The 15000-nt window shown below is 46.9% G+C and overlaps 3 protein-coding genes across 5 annotated transcripts in view; 2 read left to right on the top strand and 1 right to left on the bottom strand.

The window, feature by feature from the left end:
- plekhg4 (pleckstrin homology domain containing, family G (with RhoGef domain) member 4) overlaps window positions 1-4410 on the top strand; it is a 66582-nt gene extending 62172 nt beyond the window's left edge. For 2 of the 3 annotated variants that reach the window (XM_070555051.1, XM_070555049.1), the window contains exons 16-25: window positions 1-112; window positions 285-374; window positions 450-674; window positions 2399-2569; window positions 2645-2837; window positions 2923-3039; window positions 3258-3399; window positions 3586-3686; window positions 3804-3991; window positions 4219-4410. The exon at window positions 1-112 is cut by the window's left edge and continues 138 nt beyond it. In XM_070555051.1, the coding sequence (XP_070411152.1) occupies window positions 1-112; window positions 285-374; window positions 450-674; window positions 2399-2569; window positions 2645-2837; window positions 2923-3039; window positions 3258-3399; window positions 3586-3686; window positions 3804-3991; window positions 4219-4245 (1366 nt within the window). In that variant the 3' untranslated portion in view covers window positions 4246-4410. The remainder of the gene's footprint in view (window positions 113-284; window positions 375-449; window positions 675-2398; window positions 2570-2644; window positions 2838-2922; window positions 3040-3257; window positions 3400-3585; window positions 3687-3803; window positions 3992-4218) is intronic. The other variant, XM_070555050.1, reaches the window with a different exon arrangement.
- A 147-nt stretch (window positions 4411-4557) lies between these two features.
- On the bottom strand, window positions 4558-12948 carry rab8b (RAB8B, member RAS oncogene family). Its single transcript, XM_070555097.1, has 8 exons — window positions 12678-12948; window positions 10262-10322; window positions 10130-10190; window positions 9978-10055; window positions 9806-9895; window positions 5768-5833; window positions 5620-5670; window positions 4558-5240 (listed from the first exon to the last, which is right to left on the bottom strand). The coding sequence occupies exons 1-8, from the start codon at window positions 12799-12801 to the stop codon at window positions 5151-5153; spliced, it is 621 nt and encodes a 206-aa protein (XP_070411198.1). The 5' UTR covers window positions 12802-12948; the 3' UTR covers window positions 4558-5150.
- Window positions 12949-13196: 248 nt separating this feature from the next.
- katnb1 (katanin p80 (WD repeat containing) subunit B 1) overlaps window positions 13197-15000 on the top strand; it is a 10778-nt gene continuing 8974 nt past the window's right edge. The window contains exons 1-4 of the mRNA XM_070555082.1: window positions 13197-13522; window positions 14132-14228; window positions 14387-14517; window positions 14898-15000. The exon at window positions 14898-15000 is cut by the window's right edge and continues 15 nt beyond it. Coding sequence (XP_070411183.1) covers window positions 14189-14228; window positions 14387-14517; window positions 14898-15000 — 274 coding nt within the window. The 5' untranslated portion in view covers window positions 13197-13522; window positions 14132-14188. The remainder of the gene's footprint in view (window positions 13523-14131; window positions 14229-14386; window positions 14518-14897) is intronic.

Here is a 15000-nt window from a genome sequence, read left to right as displayed (position 1 = left end):
CATCTTTGGAAATCTGGAGAAGCTCCTGGACTTCCACAGCCAGTTCTTCTTAAGGGAGCTGGAGGCCTGCTGGAAGCACCCTCTGAGAGTCCCTCACTGCTTCCTGAGACACGTATGACACGCTGACAAACATGCTAAAACACTCCAAAAAATGCTTAGATGTACTCACAGACACACTAACGCTCCGTGTGTGTGTGTGTGTGTGTGTGTGTGTGTGTGTGTGTGTGTGTGTGTGTGTGTGTGTGTGTGTGTGTGTGTGTGTGTGTGTGTGTGTGTGCATGCAGAGAGAGCAGTTTGCTCTCTACTCTCTCTACAGTAAGAACAAACCCAGGTCTGACGCCCTGCTGGCGAACCATGGACACACCTTCTTTAGGGTGAGAAGTACTTTCTTCTAGCTTAAACCACTGACCTCTCAAAGCTGACTGCGACCTTTGACCCCTCTCCTATAGAGGAAGCAGCTGGAACTGGGAGATAAGATGGACCTGTCTTCCTACCTGCTGAAGCCCATCCAAAGGATGAGTAAATATGCTCTTCTCCTCACTGACCTTATGAAGGAGGTTGGCATGGCTCAGGAGGCGGAGCTTACTGCACTGCAGACAGCCACTGATATGGTGAAGTTCCAGCTCCGCCATGGCAACGACCTGCTGGCCATGGACGCCATCCGAGACTGTGACGTGAGTTGATGGTCTCCAGCGTCTGGAATCAGAAAGCTCTAGGACAGGCTCTAAACCCGTCAGCTGACCTAAAGCTTCTTCAGTTTGGTCAAAACACATTTTATATGGTTCCTGTGAGTTGAAGTTCTGTTCTGGTTCTGATGGATGCAAAACCCTCAGCAGAACCTGCTGCTTTTTATTAGATTAATACCATAATTGGTTCCGAAGCAGAGAATTGTCCCATGAAGGTTTATGTTTATGTATTTAGCAGACGCTTTTGTCCAAAGCGACTTACAAGTGATAATCGGCATGTTGCCCTTGAGGCTAACAACAACAATAACAACAACAATAACAACAACTTGACATCAATCATGGAGAGGAGGGAACAAGGAGTGGACGGAAGAGAGGGGGACGGGTGCAGGGAGGGTGCTAGTTTAGAAGATGCTCTCTGAAGAGCAGGGTCTTCAGGAGTTTCTTGAAAATTGAAAAGGAAGCCGCTGTTCTGGTAGTGCTTGGAAGGTCATTCCACATTTGTGGAACGATGCATGAGAAGAGTCTGGATTGTCCTGAGCGTGGTGTAGGCACTGCTAGCCGACGATCCTGTGATGACCGGAGCGGCCAGGCCGAGACGTAAGCCTTTGCAAGAGGACTCAGGTAGATGGGAGCCGTACCGTCTCGGACTTTGTATGCTAGTGTTAGCAATTTGAATTTGATGCGTGCAGCTAGCGGTAGCCAGTGGAGCTCAATGAACAGAGGGGTGACGTGTGCTCTTTTAGGCTGATTGAAGACCAGACGCGCCGCTGCGTTCTGGACCATTTGAAGAGGTCTCACAGTACAGCCTGGAAGACCAGTTAGAAGGGCGTTGCAGTAATCGAGGCGGGAGATGACAGTAGATTGCACCAGGAGCTGGGTGGCATGCTGTGTTAGGTATGGTCTGATCTTTCGTATGTTATACAGCGCAAAGCGGCATGAACGAGCAACAGAGGCAACATGATCTTTAAAGGTCAGGTGTTCATCAACCACAACACCCAGATTTCAAACTGCTTTTGAAGGAGCCAGAGATAGGAAGTCATTCTGGTTGAGATATTGTGCTGTATGGATGGTTTTGCTGAGATGACAAGTAGTTCAGTTTTAGAGAGGGTGAGTTGGAGATGGTGGGATTTCATCCATTTTGATATGTCAGAGAGACAGTTTGATATTCGTGCAGAGACAGTGTGGTCGTCCAGTGGAAATGACAGATAGAGCTGGGTGTCGTCTGCATAGCAGTGGTAGGAGAAGCCATGAGATCGAATGATCTCACCCAGTGAGGTGGTGTATATGGCAAAGAGAAGAGGTCCTAGTACAGAGCCCTGGGGCAAGGTTTCTGGTTTCAGCTGCTGCTTAGTCTTTGGGGAACTGTGATGTTTCTCTGGTGTGGTGGTGACAACAGTTGGACTTCAAAAAAGTAAGAAAGAAAGAAAATGATCTTTTATATGGCGCCTCAAGATTAAAATCATGAGGCGCTTCACAAAAACAAACAATTTAAATGCAAACACAGATTTCAAAAGATGATTAAAAATATGCTTAAAATGAGAAGAAATAAAAATTGTGATTAAAAATGTAAGGAAAGGGAGAGAGAAGATGAATAGGAAAGAGGGAAATCAGTGGATCCTGGGAATTAGAGCAGAATAAGGAGAGGGTGATGACGGAGGTCACGCCAAAGCTGCTGACGAGCAGCAGATGATGCATCCTGTGTCGGGCTGCAGGTGAACTTGAAGGAGCAGGGCCAGCTGATCCGTCAGGATGAATTCACTGTCTGGACTGGTCGAAGGAAGTCTCAGCGCCACGTGTTCCTGTTCGAGGAGATGGTTCTGTTCAGTAAACCCAAGAAGATGGAGGGAGGGTTGGATGTGTTCATCTATAAACACTCCTTCAAGGTGAGCACCGCAGGGCGGTCTAGTCTGGTCCAGCTCAACACAGTTCAGGTTCTGAAAGCCTGTGTACTCCTGTAGACTGCAGATGTGGGTCTGACTGAGTCGGCAGGAAACGGTGGACTTAGATTTGAGATCTGGTTCAGGAGAAGAACGTCCAAGAACCAAAACTTCATCCTTCAAGCCTCCTCGGCTGAGGTCAAACATGCGTGGACGAGTGACATCACCCGAATACTGTGGACCCAAGCAACCCGGAACAAAGGTAGAGATGACGGTAAGACCGAGTCAGATTGGTTCTGGTTAGACCTGAGCTAAACGTGTGTGTGGGTGTGTGCGTGTGTGTGTGTGTGTGTGTGTAGAGGTCCGTCTAAAGGAGCTGGTGTCGATGGGCGTCGGTAACAAACCATTTCTGGACATCCAGCCGAGCGACGCTGCCATCAGCGACCGAGCGGTCCATTACATCACAAAAAGCAGAGGTAAGTTTCCACGCACTCACATAATCTAACGCGGAGGTACCGATCCGTTACGACCCAGAACCCTTCCGTCCTTCAGGACAACCTGACCCATTGGAACAGAACCAGGAGCTGAGCTCTGCAGCCTTGTTTCTGGTTAACTGGTTGTAGTTTAGTGGGCTGGTACTGGGTTTTGGTTCTGTGGTTTGGGCATCCATCACCATCAGGGTTTCTATGTTCAGGAGCCAGAACTCGAGCCTCCATCGCTGTCTCAGCCTTGGACAATTCAGACCCCTTCAAACGAGGGGTCATGACCTCTGACCTTACAGCATCAGGACCGTCCTCCTGCAGCCTGTTGGGTCCCCTCAATCTGCACATGTATAGGTAACACACACACACACACACACACACACACACACACACACACACACACACACACGCGCACACGCACGCACGCACGCACGCACGCACGCACGCACACACACACACACACACACACACACACACACACACACACACACACACTTGTCCTACATAGGTTTTCATTGACCATCTCCTCTCCTCCTGCAGCCAGTCTCTCCCTGATGCTGCTCCTGCTGATGCCTCCTTCAGCTCCTCCTGTATTGAGGAAGATGAGCAGGAACATGAGACCAGCAGCCAGCCCTCCATAAGTACAAACACACCGCTGCTGTAGCTCCGCCTCCTGCTAATCAGCACTCCAGAAGCAAATGCCAGGCCTTTAGCCTTCATTTCCCATCATGCTCTGAGACCCTCTCTGCTTTCTGCAGCCACAGAGAGCTCTGGTTCATCTTCTCGCTGCTTCTCCGGCTCCACGGACTCCGACAGTGGTTGTGTCTCCACCCACCTCCAGGAGGTACTGCCCGGAGAGTCTAGCCCCCCCAGCCAGCCCTCCTCTTCCTCTTCATCCTCCTCCACACATAACAAACAAAACCTCAGCAGCAAGCACATATATGCTGTGAGTCCCTCAGTCTGATCACTTATTGATCAAATTAGCGAGTTACATGTCTGCATCCTTTTTTTTCAGACCAGCTGAAAAAAGCTCAAGTTGTTGCTTTATTTTGAAAGTGAAAATAGGAAGTTGTTTTATCAAACAGGAAGTTCTGAGCTGCAGCTAAACAGCCAATTCATCTTTATTAACCCGTATATGTAACGTGATGATCTGTCGTGTGTTTGTGTCTGCAGGGTGGAGCGGACCGGCGTCCGACTTGAGAACAGCTGCAGTTCATGTTCACCGTTGGTTCCTATGTTGTTCTGCTGATCCAGGAACATTCTGGAGGCGTCACCGTCAGACCTGGTCCAGGGTCAAACCATGCTCCTGTGTCTCACAGCTGAGCACCTGCTGTCATTTTTTTAAATAAAGTTTTTGAAAACAGACTTCACGCACACGCGTCGTGTGTCTGTCTGAACATGTAAAACAATCCTGATTATCCTCCACTTGTTAAGATTAGGGATCCAGATGTTAGAGATTGACTAAGATTCCTCCCTAACTGTGCTCACATGTCCAGCAACACAAAACAAAAATGACAAATATAAAATGTTTATTTTTAAATTTGCTTCTGTTAAAACATTAAGTGGTTTAATTCTGAAATACATAAAAAAGTAAACAAACTGTAAAAATCTTCAAACACTTATGAATCCTATTAAGGGATCAATACGTCATACACACACACACACAGTGGGTTTTTGCATAGCAGGTTTCAAAATAAAAGCTCCACCTTCTATCTCTTCTGTTCTGGTTGAAGAAAAGTCATTCTGCTGACCTCCGATCAGCTGATGTGTACCTCTGTCCTGCAGAGGCTGTTCTGATTGTTTTGAGCAGTGGGAGGAGTTTGTAATTAAGAGACATGACTCCGGAGACATTCAGATGAACAGGACTCCACCTGGAGGCGGACTGAAGAAATGTTCCTCAGCTGACTGGTTTCCAAGAAGGCTCAGCGCAGATTCCGTTGGTCCAGCCAGCTAGATCCTTCTCAGGCTTCAGGAGCATCTCTTCATGTGAGGCAGAGGAGCAACACTCTTCATCAGACAGAAGCTGACACGGTTGTAGTTAGTGGTGATCCAAACCGGGAGTCAAAGCAGGTTTCTTCGTGCTCAGGTGGTCCATGAGGCTCCACCTACAGCAGCCCACACCTGAACAGACTCTTTTTGGAGCGGGACTCCGAGATCTTCACGGGTCCGCCTACATCTGCAGGGTCTTTGTCGTGCTGCAGAAAGAAGAAACCAGGTGAAACATCTGGATTCACAGCTGCTTTCAAACATCTAGACAGTTTCGCAAAACCTTTGAAAGGTTAAACGAAACCATTCTGAATCATCAGATGGACCCAGTTAGAACACAGACTGGTTCTGAGTGGTTCCTCTGGTTCCTGTTAGCTGGAGTTCTCCTTAAATGAACCCACGCTGAGGAGGAACAGCTGGATACATCTGGATCCATTTGTTTCTGGGTTTGAGTGCACGTCTTTAGAATTGTGACCTTAGGGATCCACTGTGGAGATCATGACCTCATGTTTAACTGGAGCAGCTTCCTGGTTCCAGCAGATCTGATCCTGGAAGTCTCTTAAGTGAAAAATCCTTGTTCAGACTCACCATCTTCTTATTGAGTCGGACCATGATGTCTCTGGCAAGCGTGAGGAACGCCTGCAGAGAAAAACATGCCACAGTCAGCCCTCCTGTGTGTGTGTGTGTGTGTGTGAGTGTGAGTGTGAGAGAGAGAGAGAGAGAGAGATGGACTTACGTTCTCCACGTTGATGCTGGACTTGGCGCTGGTTTCAAGAAACTTGATCCCGTAGTCGATAGCGAGCTGAAGAATAAAAAGAAAAAAAAATCAACGTTTCTGTTTGGTCGATCGGGTCTGCAGGTCAGGTGGTTCTGATCCTAAAATGTCCTCCCGTCCTGTGTCTCACCGATACTTTGACAGGCCGTGTTTACATTTAATCCACAACCAGACTTCTTTGTAATTCCTATTTTATAATACTAGTTTGCATGCCTGTGCACGGACTGCACGAAGGGGTGTGGCATTGTAAAAGGTGGGATGGTTGCCCAGGGGTGCAGACGGTGCACAGGACCCAACCGGAACCGCTCAGGTAGTCCCAGGAAGTTCTTAACTGCATACGGCCACTTCTGCCTTTGATTTTCTGGTTTTGTACTTCAAACATTTGCACATGTCCATCTGCTGCATCTAAAGGATCTTCTGACATCCTTTAACTCTGCAGTCAGAGACGCCAGGGTTTCCTATTTCTGCAACCTGGTGTCCCAGAGCAAAGGGAACCCCAAGGTGCTGTTTAACACCATCAGCAGCATCGTCTCTCCTGCCTCTCCTACAGCCTCCATCCACTCTGTTGCAGACTGTGAGAACTTTCTGTCTTTCTTTGTGGACAAAGTCAATAAGGTTAGATCTAGCATCTCTCCTTCAGCCTTATCGCTGCCTCTCCCGACTCCAACCAGGCCCATCATCCTAGATAGCTTTGCTCCTGTTTCTTTGCCTGAGTTAACCAAACTAGTTAACTGTATGAAGACCTCTGCATGCCCCCTCCACATCTTACCCTCATCTTTGTTTAAAAGTGCTTTTCAGTCCATCGGTCCCAGTGTGCTCTCTATAATTAATGCTTCTCTGGTTTCTGGTCAGGTCCCTGCTTACTTTAAGAACGCTGTAATCCACCCGCTTCTTAAAACGAGTCTCGACCCCTCTCTCCATAGCAGCTTCAAACCCATCTCTAAACTTCCGTTCATCTCCAAGATCTTGGAAAAGGTTGTGGCTAAACAACTCACAGCTGCTCTTGATGAACATAACATCTATGATAGCTTCCAGTCAGGTTTTTGTAGAGCTCATTCTACTGAAACAGCTCTTCTTAGGGTCTCTAATGACCTTCTGACTCACAGTGATGCAGGGGACAGTTCTGTTCTGGTCCTGCTGGACCTGACTGCAGCCTTTGACACTGTTGACCATCACCTGCTACTGGAGAGGAGGAGAGACTGGGTAGGCCTATCAGAACTGCTCTGGAGTGGTTCTCCTCTTATCTTTCTGAGTGCTCCTTTTCTGTGGCCGTCTCCAAGTTTAGGTCCTCCACCACCTCCCTTACCCATGGTGTCCCACAAGGTTCTGTGCTGGGGCCTCTGCTCTTCCTCCTCTATCTGCTTCCTCTTCAGCACATCCTGAGCTCCTTCAAAGGAATCTCCTACCATCTTTATGCAGATGACATCCAACTGTACATCTCCTTTAAGCCCCATGAGATGTCTAAGCTGCAGCTGTTACACACCTGCTTAGACTCTATCAAAACCTGGATGGCTGGGAGCTTTCTTCAGCTGAATGAAGATAAGACTGAGATCCTCATCTGTGCCCCAGACAAGCTGGTTCCCAAAGTCAGAGACTCTCTTGGTCAGCTTGCTTCTCACACCAAACCTTCTGTCAGGAATCTTGGTGTGACCTTTGACCCAGCTCTCACCCTGGATTCTCATGTCAGTTCTCTTGTTCGCTCTTCCTTCTTCCATCTCAGGAACGTAGCTAAGCTGAGTCCCATTCTGTCCCGCTCTGAACTTGAGACAATTTATATTTTCTTCTCATTTTAAACATATTTTTAATCATTTTTTAAAATCTTTTTCATACTTAATTTTTTTTTGTTTCATGTGAAGCGCCTTGTGATTTTTATCTTGAGAGGCGTTATACAAAAGATCGTTTTCTTTCTTTTTAAACTAAAGTTAGCTTAACAACTGAGTTGTCAGATCCTACCAGAATTTTATCGCAACGCGTCCTTTCAAAATAAAAGACGGGCTCAAATTAAGCTCTGACAGTTATCCATATTTGAATGCGGTGAAACGACCGGCTGCGCCTCTAGCTGTGAACCTGTTTCCAGCTTCACAGACGACCACGTGAGCAGCTTTACTTACGAAGCTAACCGCGGCGTCGGGGCTGCAAGACAGCGGAGTCCTGGGAACGCTACAGCTCCACTGGACCAGCTGGACGGAACGTCACCATGGCAACGGTTCCGGCTTCAGAGATGACCGTGTTTCTTTTAGTTATATAGATGATTTATCCTAGTGCTAAATGTATTCTTGTTGGTCAAAATTACAAACGAAGACATAAACAGATGTGTTGTTGCTAATAGAAGTTGTAATTAAGGATATAATAACAACTGCACTAATGGCAATTCAATTTAAAATTCTCAGAAACCTTAAAAAACACAAGATGACCTTTGTGACATTTATCAGGCAGAATGGTTGTGTTGCAGTTATCTCTGTTCCTTTTATTAAGTCACATTCCAGACCTCCACAGTGGAGCGCTTTGTGGCATGGTGTGGAAACAATCATCTGACCTTGAACGTGAACAAAACAAAGGAGATGATTTTAGACTTCAGAAGAAACAGGGTGGAGTCAAACACTGTTTCCATCATGGGAGAAGAAGTGGAGGTGGTTGAGGAATACAAATACCTTGGAGTTCACCTGGACAACAGACTGGACTGGAGAAAGAACAGCGAAGCCGTTTACAAGAAGGGACACAGCAGACTGCACTTCTTGAGGACGCTTAGGTCCTTCAGTGTCTGTAGCAAGATGCTGCAGATCTTCTACAAGTCTGTTGTTGAGAGTGTAATCTCTCCAGCCATCGTCTGTTGGGGTAGCAGCATCAGAAGCAGGGACCTGAAAAGGCTCAACAGCCTAATAACAAAGGCTGGTTCTGTTCTGGGGACGACTGTGGAACCGCTGGAGGAGATAACGCAAAGAAGGATTCTCCAGAGAATCAAGAAAATGATGGACAACCCTGAGCATTCTCTTCACAAGACTGTCCGACAACGGAAGAGTGTCTTCAGTCAGAGGCGTCTTCAGTTTGGCTGCAACACTGACCGCTACTGGAGATCCTTCCTGCCAACAGCCGTTGTAATATACAACAACTCTTTGATGACTTGATTATTATTATTATACTGAGCTACTACAGCAATCAATTTCCCTCTGGGATTAATAAAGTATTTTTGAATTGAATTGAATAGTAACAGTCTCACCATCTAGAATAGAACATGTCCGGTATCGCAGACGTAATTCATCCTAGGACAAATGACGTCACATTTCCCATGCATGTGTATTGGGGTTTGCAGCGCCTCCCATCCGCAAATACATTAGAAATATCAGGAAGTGAATTCTTACTAGGAGAAACTCATTTAGACCAACTGTTACTAGTAAGAACGTATTTCAATTAGGTCATAAAAACACGGTTCCTGCCCTCTGTGATTTTATTTGGATTTCCGGAGTTCCGGACATACATTTGTACTCAAATCTTAGAAAGGCTGAACTACAGTTTTCCCAGGAACTTCTTGTCATCCATTGTGAAACAGTTGATGTTCTTTATTTCATACCCATAAAGACGTTTTAGAGTCTGAAATCGTAATAAACGAGTTTCTCCTGATAAAAATTCCGTTTCTCCTCTCCACATTGTTCATTCTTGATGGGAGGAACGTTTCTGTGGGTAGGAGGAGCTGCAAACCCAATCCACGTGAATAGAAGCGTGACATCATCTGTCCTCAAGTGTCCATTGTGGATAGTAGGAATGCTATTATGGATATCCGGAATGTTAATTTCTTCTAGGAACAATAGATGTGTATGTATCTGGAATACACGGCCAGCCTGCCTAATAAATGTTAAAATGGCTTGCCACACATCTCTGATTCTCTGCTTTTTTTCTTTGTTGATTTAGAATTCAGACTATTGGACCACAAGACAGAATCAGAACCAACTATGGACCCGACCCAGTCTCTGACTCTGTCCACTATCAGCAAGCTCCACCCACCTTCTCTCCCCTCTCCTTGGACACTTGTCTCTGGTCATTCATGTCACACTTGTTTCCCAGAACCATCCTCTCCACGTCCGCCGATGCATTCTGAAACAAACGGGATTGGGTTTCTGATCAGTTCGTCAGGTGACATCACGTGGTCAGGTGACTGATGGCGGGCACGGCTTACCTCCTCAATATTGCGTATCCAGTTCCTTATGTTGTCAAATGACTTCTCATTGGTAATGTCATACACCAGCATGATGCCCTGCAAAAACAACAGGAAGTGACATAATGTACAGCCACACGAATAACCAATGAGGGCAACGGGGCGGGCTTTACCATAGCTCCTCTGTAGTAGGCCGTTGTGATGGTTCTGAAGCGCTCCTGACCCGCTGTGTCCCTGCAGAACCAACACACAGCATCAACACAGGGCCTGATCAGGGACCAGGGCCCGGTTGGAGCAGAACTCACCAGATCTGGAGTTTGATCCTCTTCCCATCCAGATCCACGGTCCTGATCTTAAAGTCGATTCCTGAGACACAGACACACGTTTCCTGTTACATTTTGTGGCTCTGCCTCTTTTTCTGTTCTCCGAACAGGAAGTGAAACTGTTGCCATGGTAACCTTCGGCAGAGGTCAGTGACCTCAGACTCCTTTTCTCAGAGCTGCTGTAACCACATCTGTCGGTGGGACTGGGTCAGATCCACCCTAAGCTTTCAGAACGGTTCTGTCTGAAACAACTCAGGCTGGTTCAGATCAAATGTGCAGCAGCAGGCGGACCCGGTCAGAGCACAGACTGGTTCTGTTTGTATCAACAAGGCTTTGTTCCCAGCTGTTTGCAGGTCACATGACTCAAAACCCACGCTAACATTTTAACCCTCAAAGTACTTGTGAAATCCCACCAGAACCAGGAAGTGGGTCAGAACTTCAAACTGAAATCAGTTCAACATATCAGGACTTCCTTTCTTCGGTCCAGATCAGCCTAGAAGTCCAGGTTCTGGTTCTGATGTTGGTTATTTCAGGCTTTTAGAATGTGTTTACATAAACATGTGGTTCCCCTGCAGACTCGGTTCCCTACGGACCCGTGTAACCTAGGAAACTGGCAGGAGCCCTCCCTTCATCAACCAGATTTAAATATTAAATATGAAACAAGTCCAGTTCTGGTTCTGACCCGTTCGTTGATTCAGTTCTTCGTTTTGCCTGTTGGGTCTTCCAGATATTAGAACTAGTGAAAGTTCTGTCAGACACCAGTGCAGGTGAGGCAGATGGGTGTGGATAATAGACACGATGTTCCTATCAGAACCCCCCAGTGGGACGGGACATGTCCACCGTGATGTCTTTGTCCTCTTGTAGCAGTTTCTTTATCTGCTCGAGTTTGAATCCATTTATGTAGAGCTCAGTCTGGTGCCTCGTTCTGAATGTGTGTGTGTGTGTGTGTGTGTGTGTGTGTGTGTGTGTGTGTGTGTGTGTGTGTGTGTGTGTGTGTGTGTGTGTGTGTGTGTGTGTGTGTGTGTGTGTGTGTGTACGCTGCATCACTGAGGTGAAAACAGGATGTGAGCCTACTTCTTCTACAGGTTATTGTGTTGTTGTCTCACACAATGAGAGCATTGAGTCTTCTCCAACCTGGGTTCGGTCCAAAATGGTTTCATTTGCTGAGGAATGTTCTGATCGTCTGCAGGATCCGACCAGAACCGTCAGCCGTGACGAGGAGAGGAGCTTTAAAAAGGACACATTAAGCAAAACTGCTTTGGTGCTGCCTCGTGGATCTCTACCGCCTCTGTGAACACTCCAAATATGGAAAATTGTATCAACCGATTTTCTGTCAGTGTTTGGTTTTAGAAATGATTTGCCTAAAACGAGTCATTGGAAAAACTCCCATTTGTGATGTCACAATAAGGGAAATCAGAATTGAACCCCACTCCACCCACCCACATATCCTGTCAATGCTGAAGGAGCAGCAGCTTAACTCCTAGCCCCTCTAGGATATCTGATCGCTTCACCTGATAGCAGCCAATCAGACGATGGGTGGATGGGCGTGGCCAGTAGCAGATTCCTGAAAGGGTTCATTCTGGAGGGTACTGAAACTATCACTCATGAAACTGCTGAAATGGTTTTATGTTTGACCAGAGATATAACTTTAAACCAGACAACGTCTCCTAATTATAAGAATTTATTATTAATAATAAAAACGCTGAGGCTTCTTTTGTGAACGGTGATTACCGTTTCCCAGAATTCTTTGCAGCTGCGCCTTTCAGAGTTGGTTTGTTCTGATCCAGATTCATGAAAACCCAGAGGCAGCAGGGTCTGTTTTTATTTACAGACTCTTATTCTAAAGTAATAATTTGTTTCCTGAATCTTATAATAAGAGTCACAACTTCTTGTTCAACGTTCAAAGGTCACAGAACTTCCCGTTCTATGTTTGCTCTTCCAGAACCTCCAGTTAAGATACAGAACCAAGTAGTGAGTCTATAGGTGGGACCAGTAGACGATCAGGTATAATCCATCCATTGAGTCCCAGGTCGACCTCAAGGGTCTCCTCTCCTCCCAGAAGTACATGTCCACCTCTGATGACGAGGAGCGACGGCTCTACTGCAAGTCTGAGCTCGTCCCCTGCTCCAAGGGCCGCCCACCCTGAGGAGGGACCTCATATCATGATTTCGTTTTAAGTGAGGCTGGGAGCAGATCACCGTCACCCCTACAGACCGGTTCTGATCCATCATACCTTCACACTCAGCAGTAGACCTCCTCCCCAGCAGCCCCACCTGCACCTAGAAATTCTGTCCAAATAAATCCTGACCAGAACAGGTGACAAAAGGGCCACCCTGGTGGGGTCCGGACCGGATTATGTTGGCCCTCCCTCGCTAATGTGGGGTCAGAGGTCACTCACCGATGGTGGAGATGAATGTGGTGTTGAAGGCGTCCTCGCTGAAGCGGAAAAGGAGACATGTCTTCCCCACCCCGCTGTCTCCGATCAGCAGCAGCTTGAACAGGTAGTCGTAGGTCTTTGCCATGTTGATGCCGCCGTGAGTCCGCGTGACTCCAGGTGGGTCCACGGAACCCGCGAGGCTTTGGGCTAGACTGGTTCCGCTGCTTTTCTGGCTCTACTGACGCGGAGCCAGTGGGAAACAGGAAATAGCTGAGTGTCAGGTGACCTTCAAGCACCATGACATATCCGGGACGGCTCTTTCACAATGAAACAGGAAACAGAAAGGACAATTTTCAGCGGCGTCCTCCATCAGAACCAACCATTCATTGGGTTTACGTGGATCAAATTAAAACTTCCGTCTTCCATAGGTCAACTATGATGTGCTCCTGATATCCTGCATGTTTTTTTTCAACAAATAAAAAAAGTTTACCTGTAACAGTTTGTTGTTGTTAATAAAGTTATTTTGAAAGACCGTTGTTAGCGGAAGTGACGTATGTAGTTCAGTTGCTAAGCTGCTGTCGGTCTAAACAACAGCAACTGTTAACGGTGGTTGGTTAACCTGTAACCTGGTTCCCGGCGGTCTTTACTAGGAGGTGGACTCACCCAGACCGGTCCCGGTCCCGGTACAAGAAGCGGCGTTTGTCGTGAGCCCGCTAACAGTTTTTATCGTTAACTGGGCGAGTTAGTATGAGCTAGTTAGGATTAGCTAACCTGCTGCTGTCGGCTGGTTAGTTCCGATCTGTCGTTTAATGGATGAACCAACTTTAACTTCACCAGAACCAGAACCCCGTTAAGGAAGCTCACAGGTGAGTTAATGCAGGTGAACTAAAGTTTGTGTCACTATGTGCGGTCCTGCTAGGGCGGGAAAAGATTAATAACCCGTGACACACCTGTTGCATACACATGTACAAACACACACTGTTTAGTTGGATGTTAGTGTCAGTGGTCTGCAGCTGATCCTCTTGGTTACCAGTTAAACACAGTAACACATTTCTCTGTTTAGCTCCAGTCAGCTGATCCGGGCTGTTCCCTACGCTGATCTTGCAAAGATCAGATTAATTTGTTTTCCAAAAATCCAATAAAAGTCTAAGGCATGTGGAAAAACTCCAGCAGATGAACAGAATCTGGAAGTCCCTTAGAGCAGATCCATCACAGAGTAGAACCTGAACAGTAGAGCTATCTGAACATTATCTGACCTTCCGTCACATGATGAGCCACAGGAACGTTCTCAGGGATGAGCAAAGAGAATATTACACCACATGACATCAGGAAAAAAAAAACACCAAGGTGGTCTTCCCTAGAGAACCCCAGAGACCAGAGGGAGAAATGTTTGGTGGTGCTGGATGATAAAGCTCTCTGATCTTCAGCTTTAGACAGATCTTCTCTCTGATTATGAAGCGTTTGTGCTCCTGTAGGTGGACTCACATGAACTAACCTGAGGGCTGGTCCAGGTTCGTCCTGTCTGACCCAGAATGGCTGCCACTAGCAGCACCAAGGTCTCCTGGAGACTGCGTGAGTAAAAGCAGCCATAATACATGTTCAGAATGACCTGGGCCCAGTCCAGGAGAGGCCTGGTTTAGCTGATCTCAGGCCAGTCCATCTCATCTGGGCCCAGTTCAGAGCTGTGTTTGTTTGGATTGTTGAGCTGATCTTTCCTCCCTCGTGTCCAGAGGAGTTCGAGGCTCACTCCAGTGCTGTTTCCTGTTTGTCTCTGGGGAAAAGTTCTGGCCGCCTGTTGGCAACTGGAGGAGAAGACTGCAGAGTTAACATCTGGTCTGTCAGCAAGGCCAACTGCATCATGGTGAGGCTGCAGGGACATCAGAACCAGTCGGACCCGTCTGACAGGACCCTAACTCTAACCCTGCTAGTCAGAATCAGTATGGTCGCTGCATGAGAATGCAATGTAATGAACCCAGAAAGCACTCAAATGGTGTTTGGCGAACAGAAAAAGGAAACACACAATATAAACAAAGATGAGGATAAAACTTTATAGATTAAATTAAAGTCTTACTAGATGCAACGATGTGCAAATAGCTTTAATGCAACATCAGCAGCAATGGTGCACAAATGACAGTTCTAGAGTTTTTTTTTTATTGTCATCCTGAAGAAACTGGTTCTTGCTTTTGAGGCTTAGTAGTGCCTAACAAAGGTGTGTGTGTGTGTGTGTGTCTCCTGTCTCAGAGTCTAACAGGCCACAAGAACCCAGTGGAGTGTGTCCAGTTCAACACGTCAGAGGAGCAGGTTGTTGCCGGGTCTCAATCAGGATCAATACGGGTCTGGGACT

This window comes from Nothobranchius furzeri, chromosome 9 (genome assembly GCF_043380555.1).
Source record: "Nothobranchius furzeri strain GRZ-AD chromosome 9, NfurGRZ-RIMD1, whole genome shotgun sequence".
Lineage (NCBI taxonomy): Eukaryota > Metazoa > Chordata > Actinopteri > Cyprinodontiformes > Nothobranchiidae > Nothobranchius > Nothobranchius furzeri.
Note: the sequence above shows the minus strand (reverse complement) of the source record. Positions and strands in the feature narration are given on the sequence as shown.

Excerpts from the sequence above, each read along its gene's own strand:
- rab8b (XM_070555097.1), bottom strand. The coding sequence starts at position 12,801 with ATGGCAAAGACCTACGACTACCTGTTCAAGCTGCTGCTGATCGGAGAC. Across the intron at positions 9,896-9,977 it reads GGATACGCAATATTGAGGAG|AATGCATCGGCGGACGTGGA; the intron begins GTAAGCCGTGCC and ends CGTTTGTTTCAG. Across the intron at positions 5,241-5,619 it reads TCCGACTCAATAAGAAGATG|CACGACAAAGACCCTGCAGA; the intron begins GTGAGTCTGAAC and ends TTCTTTCTGCAG.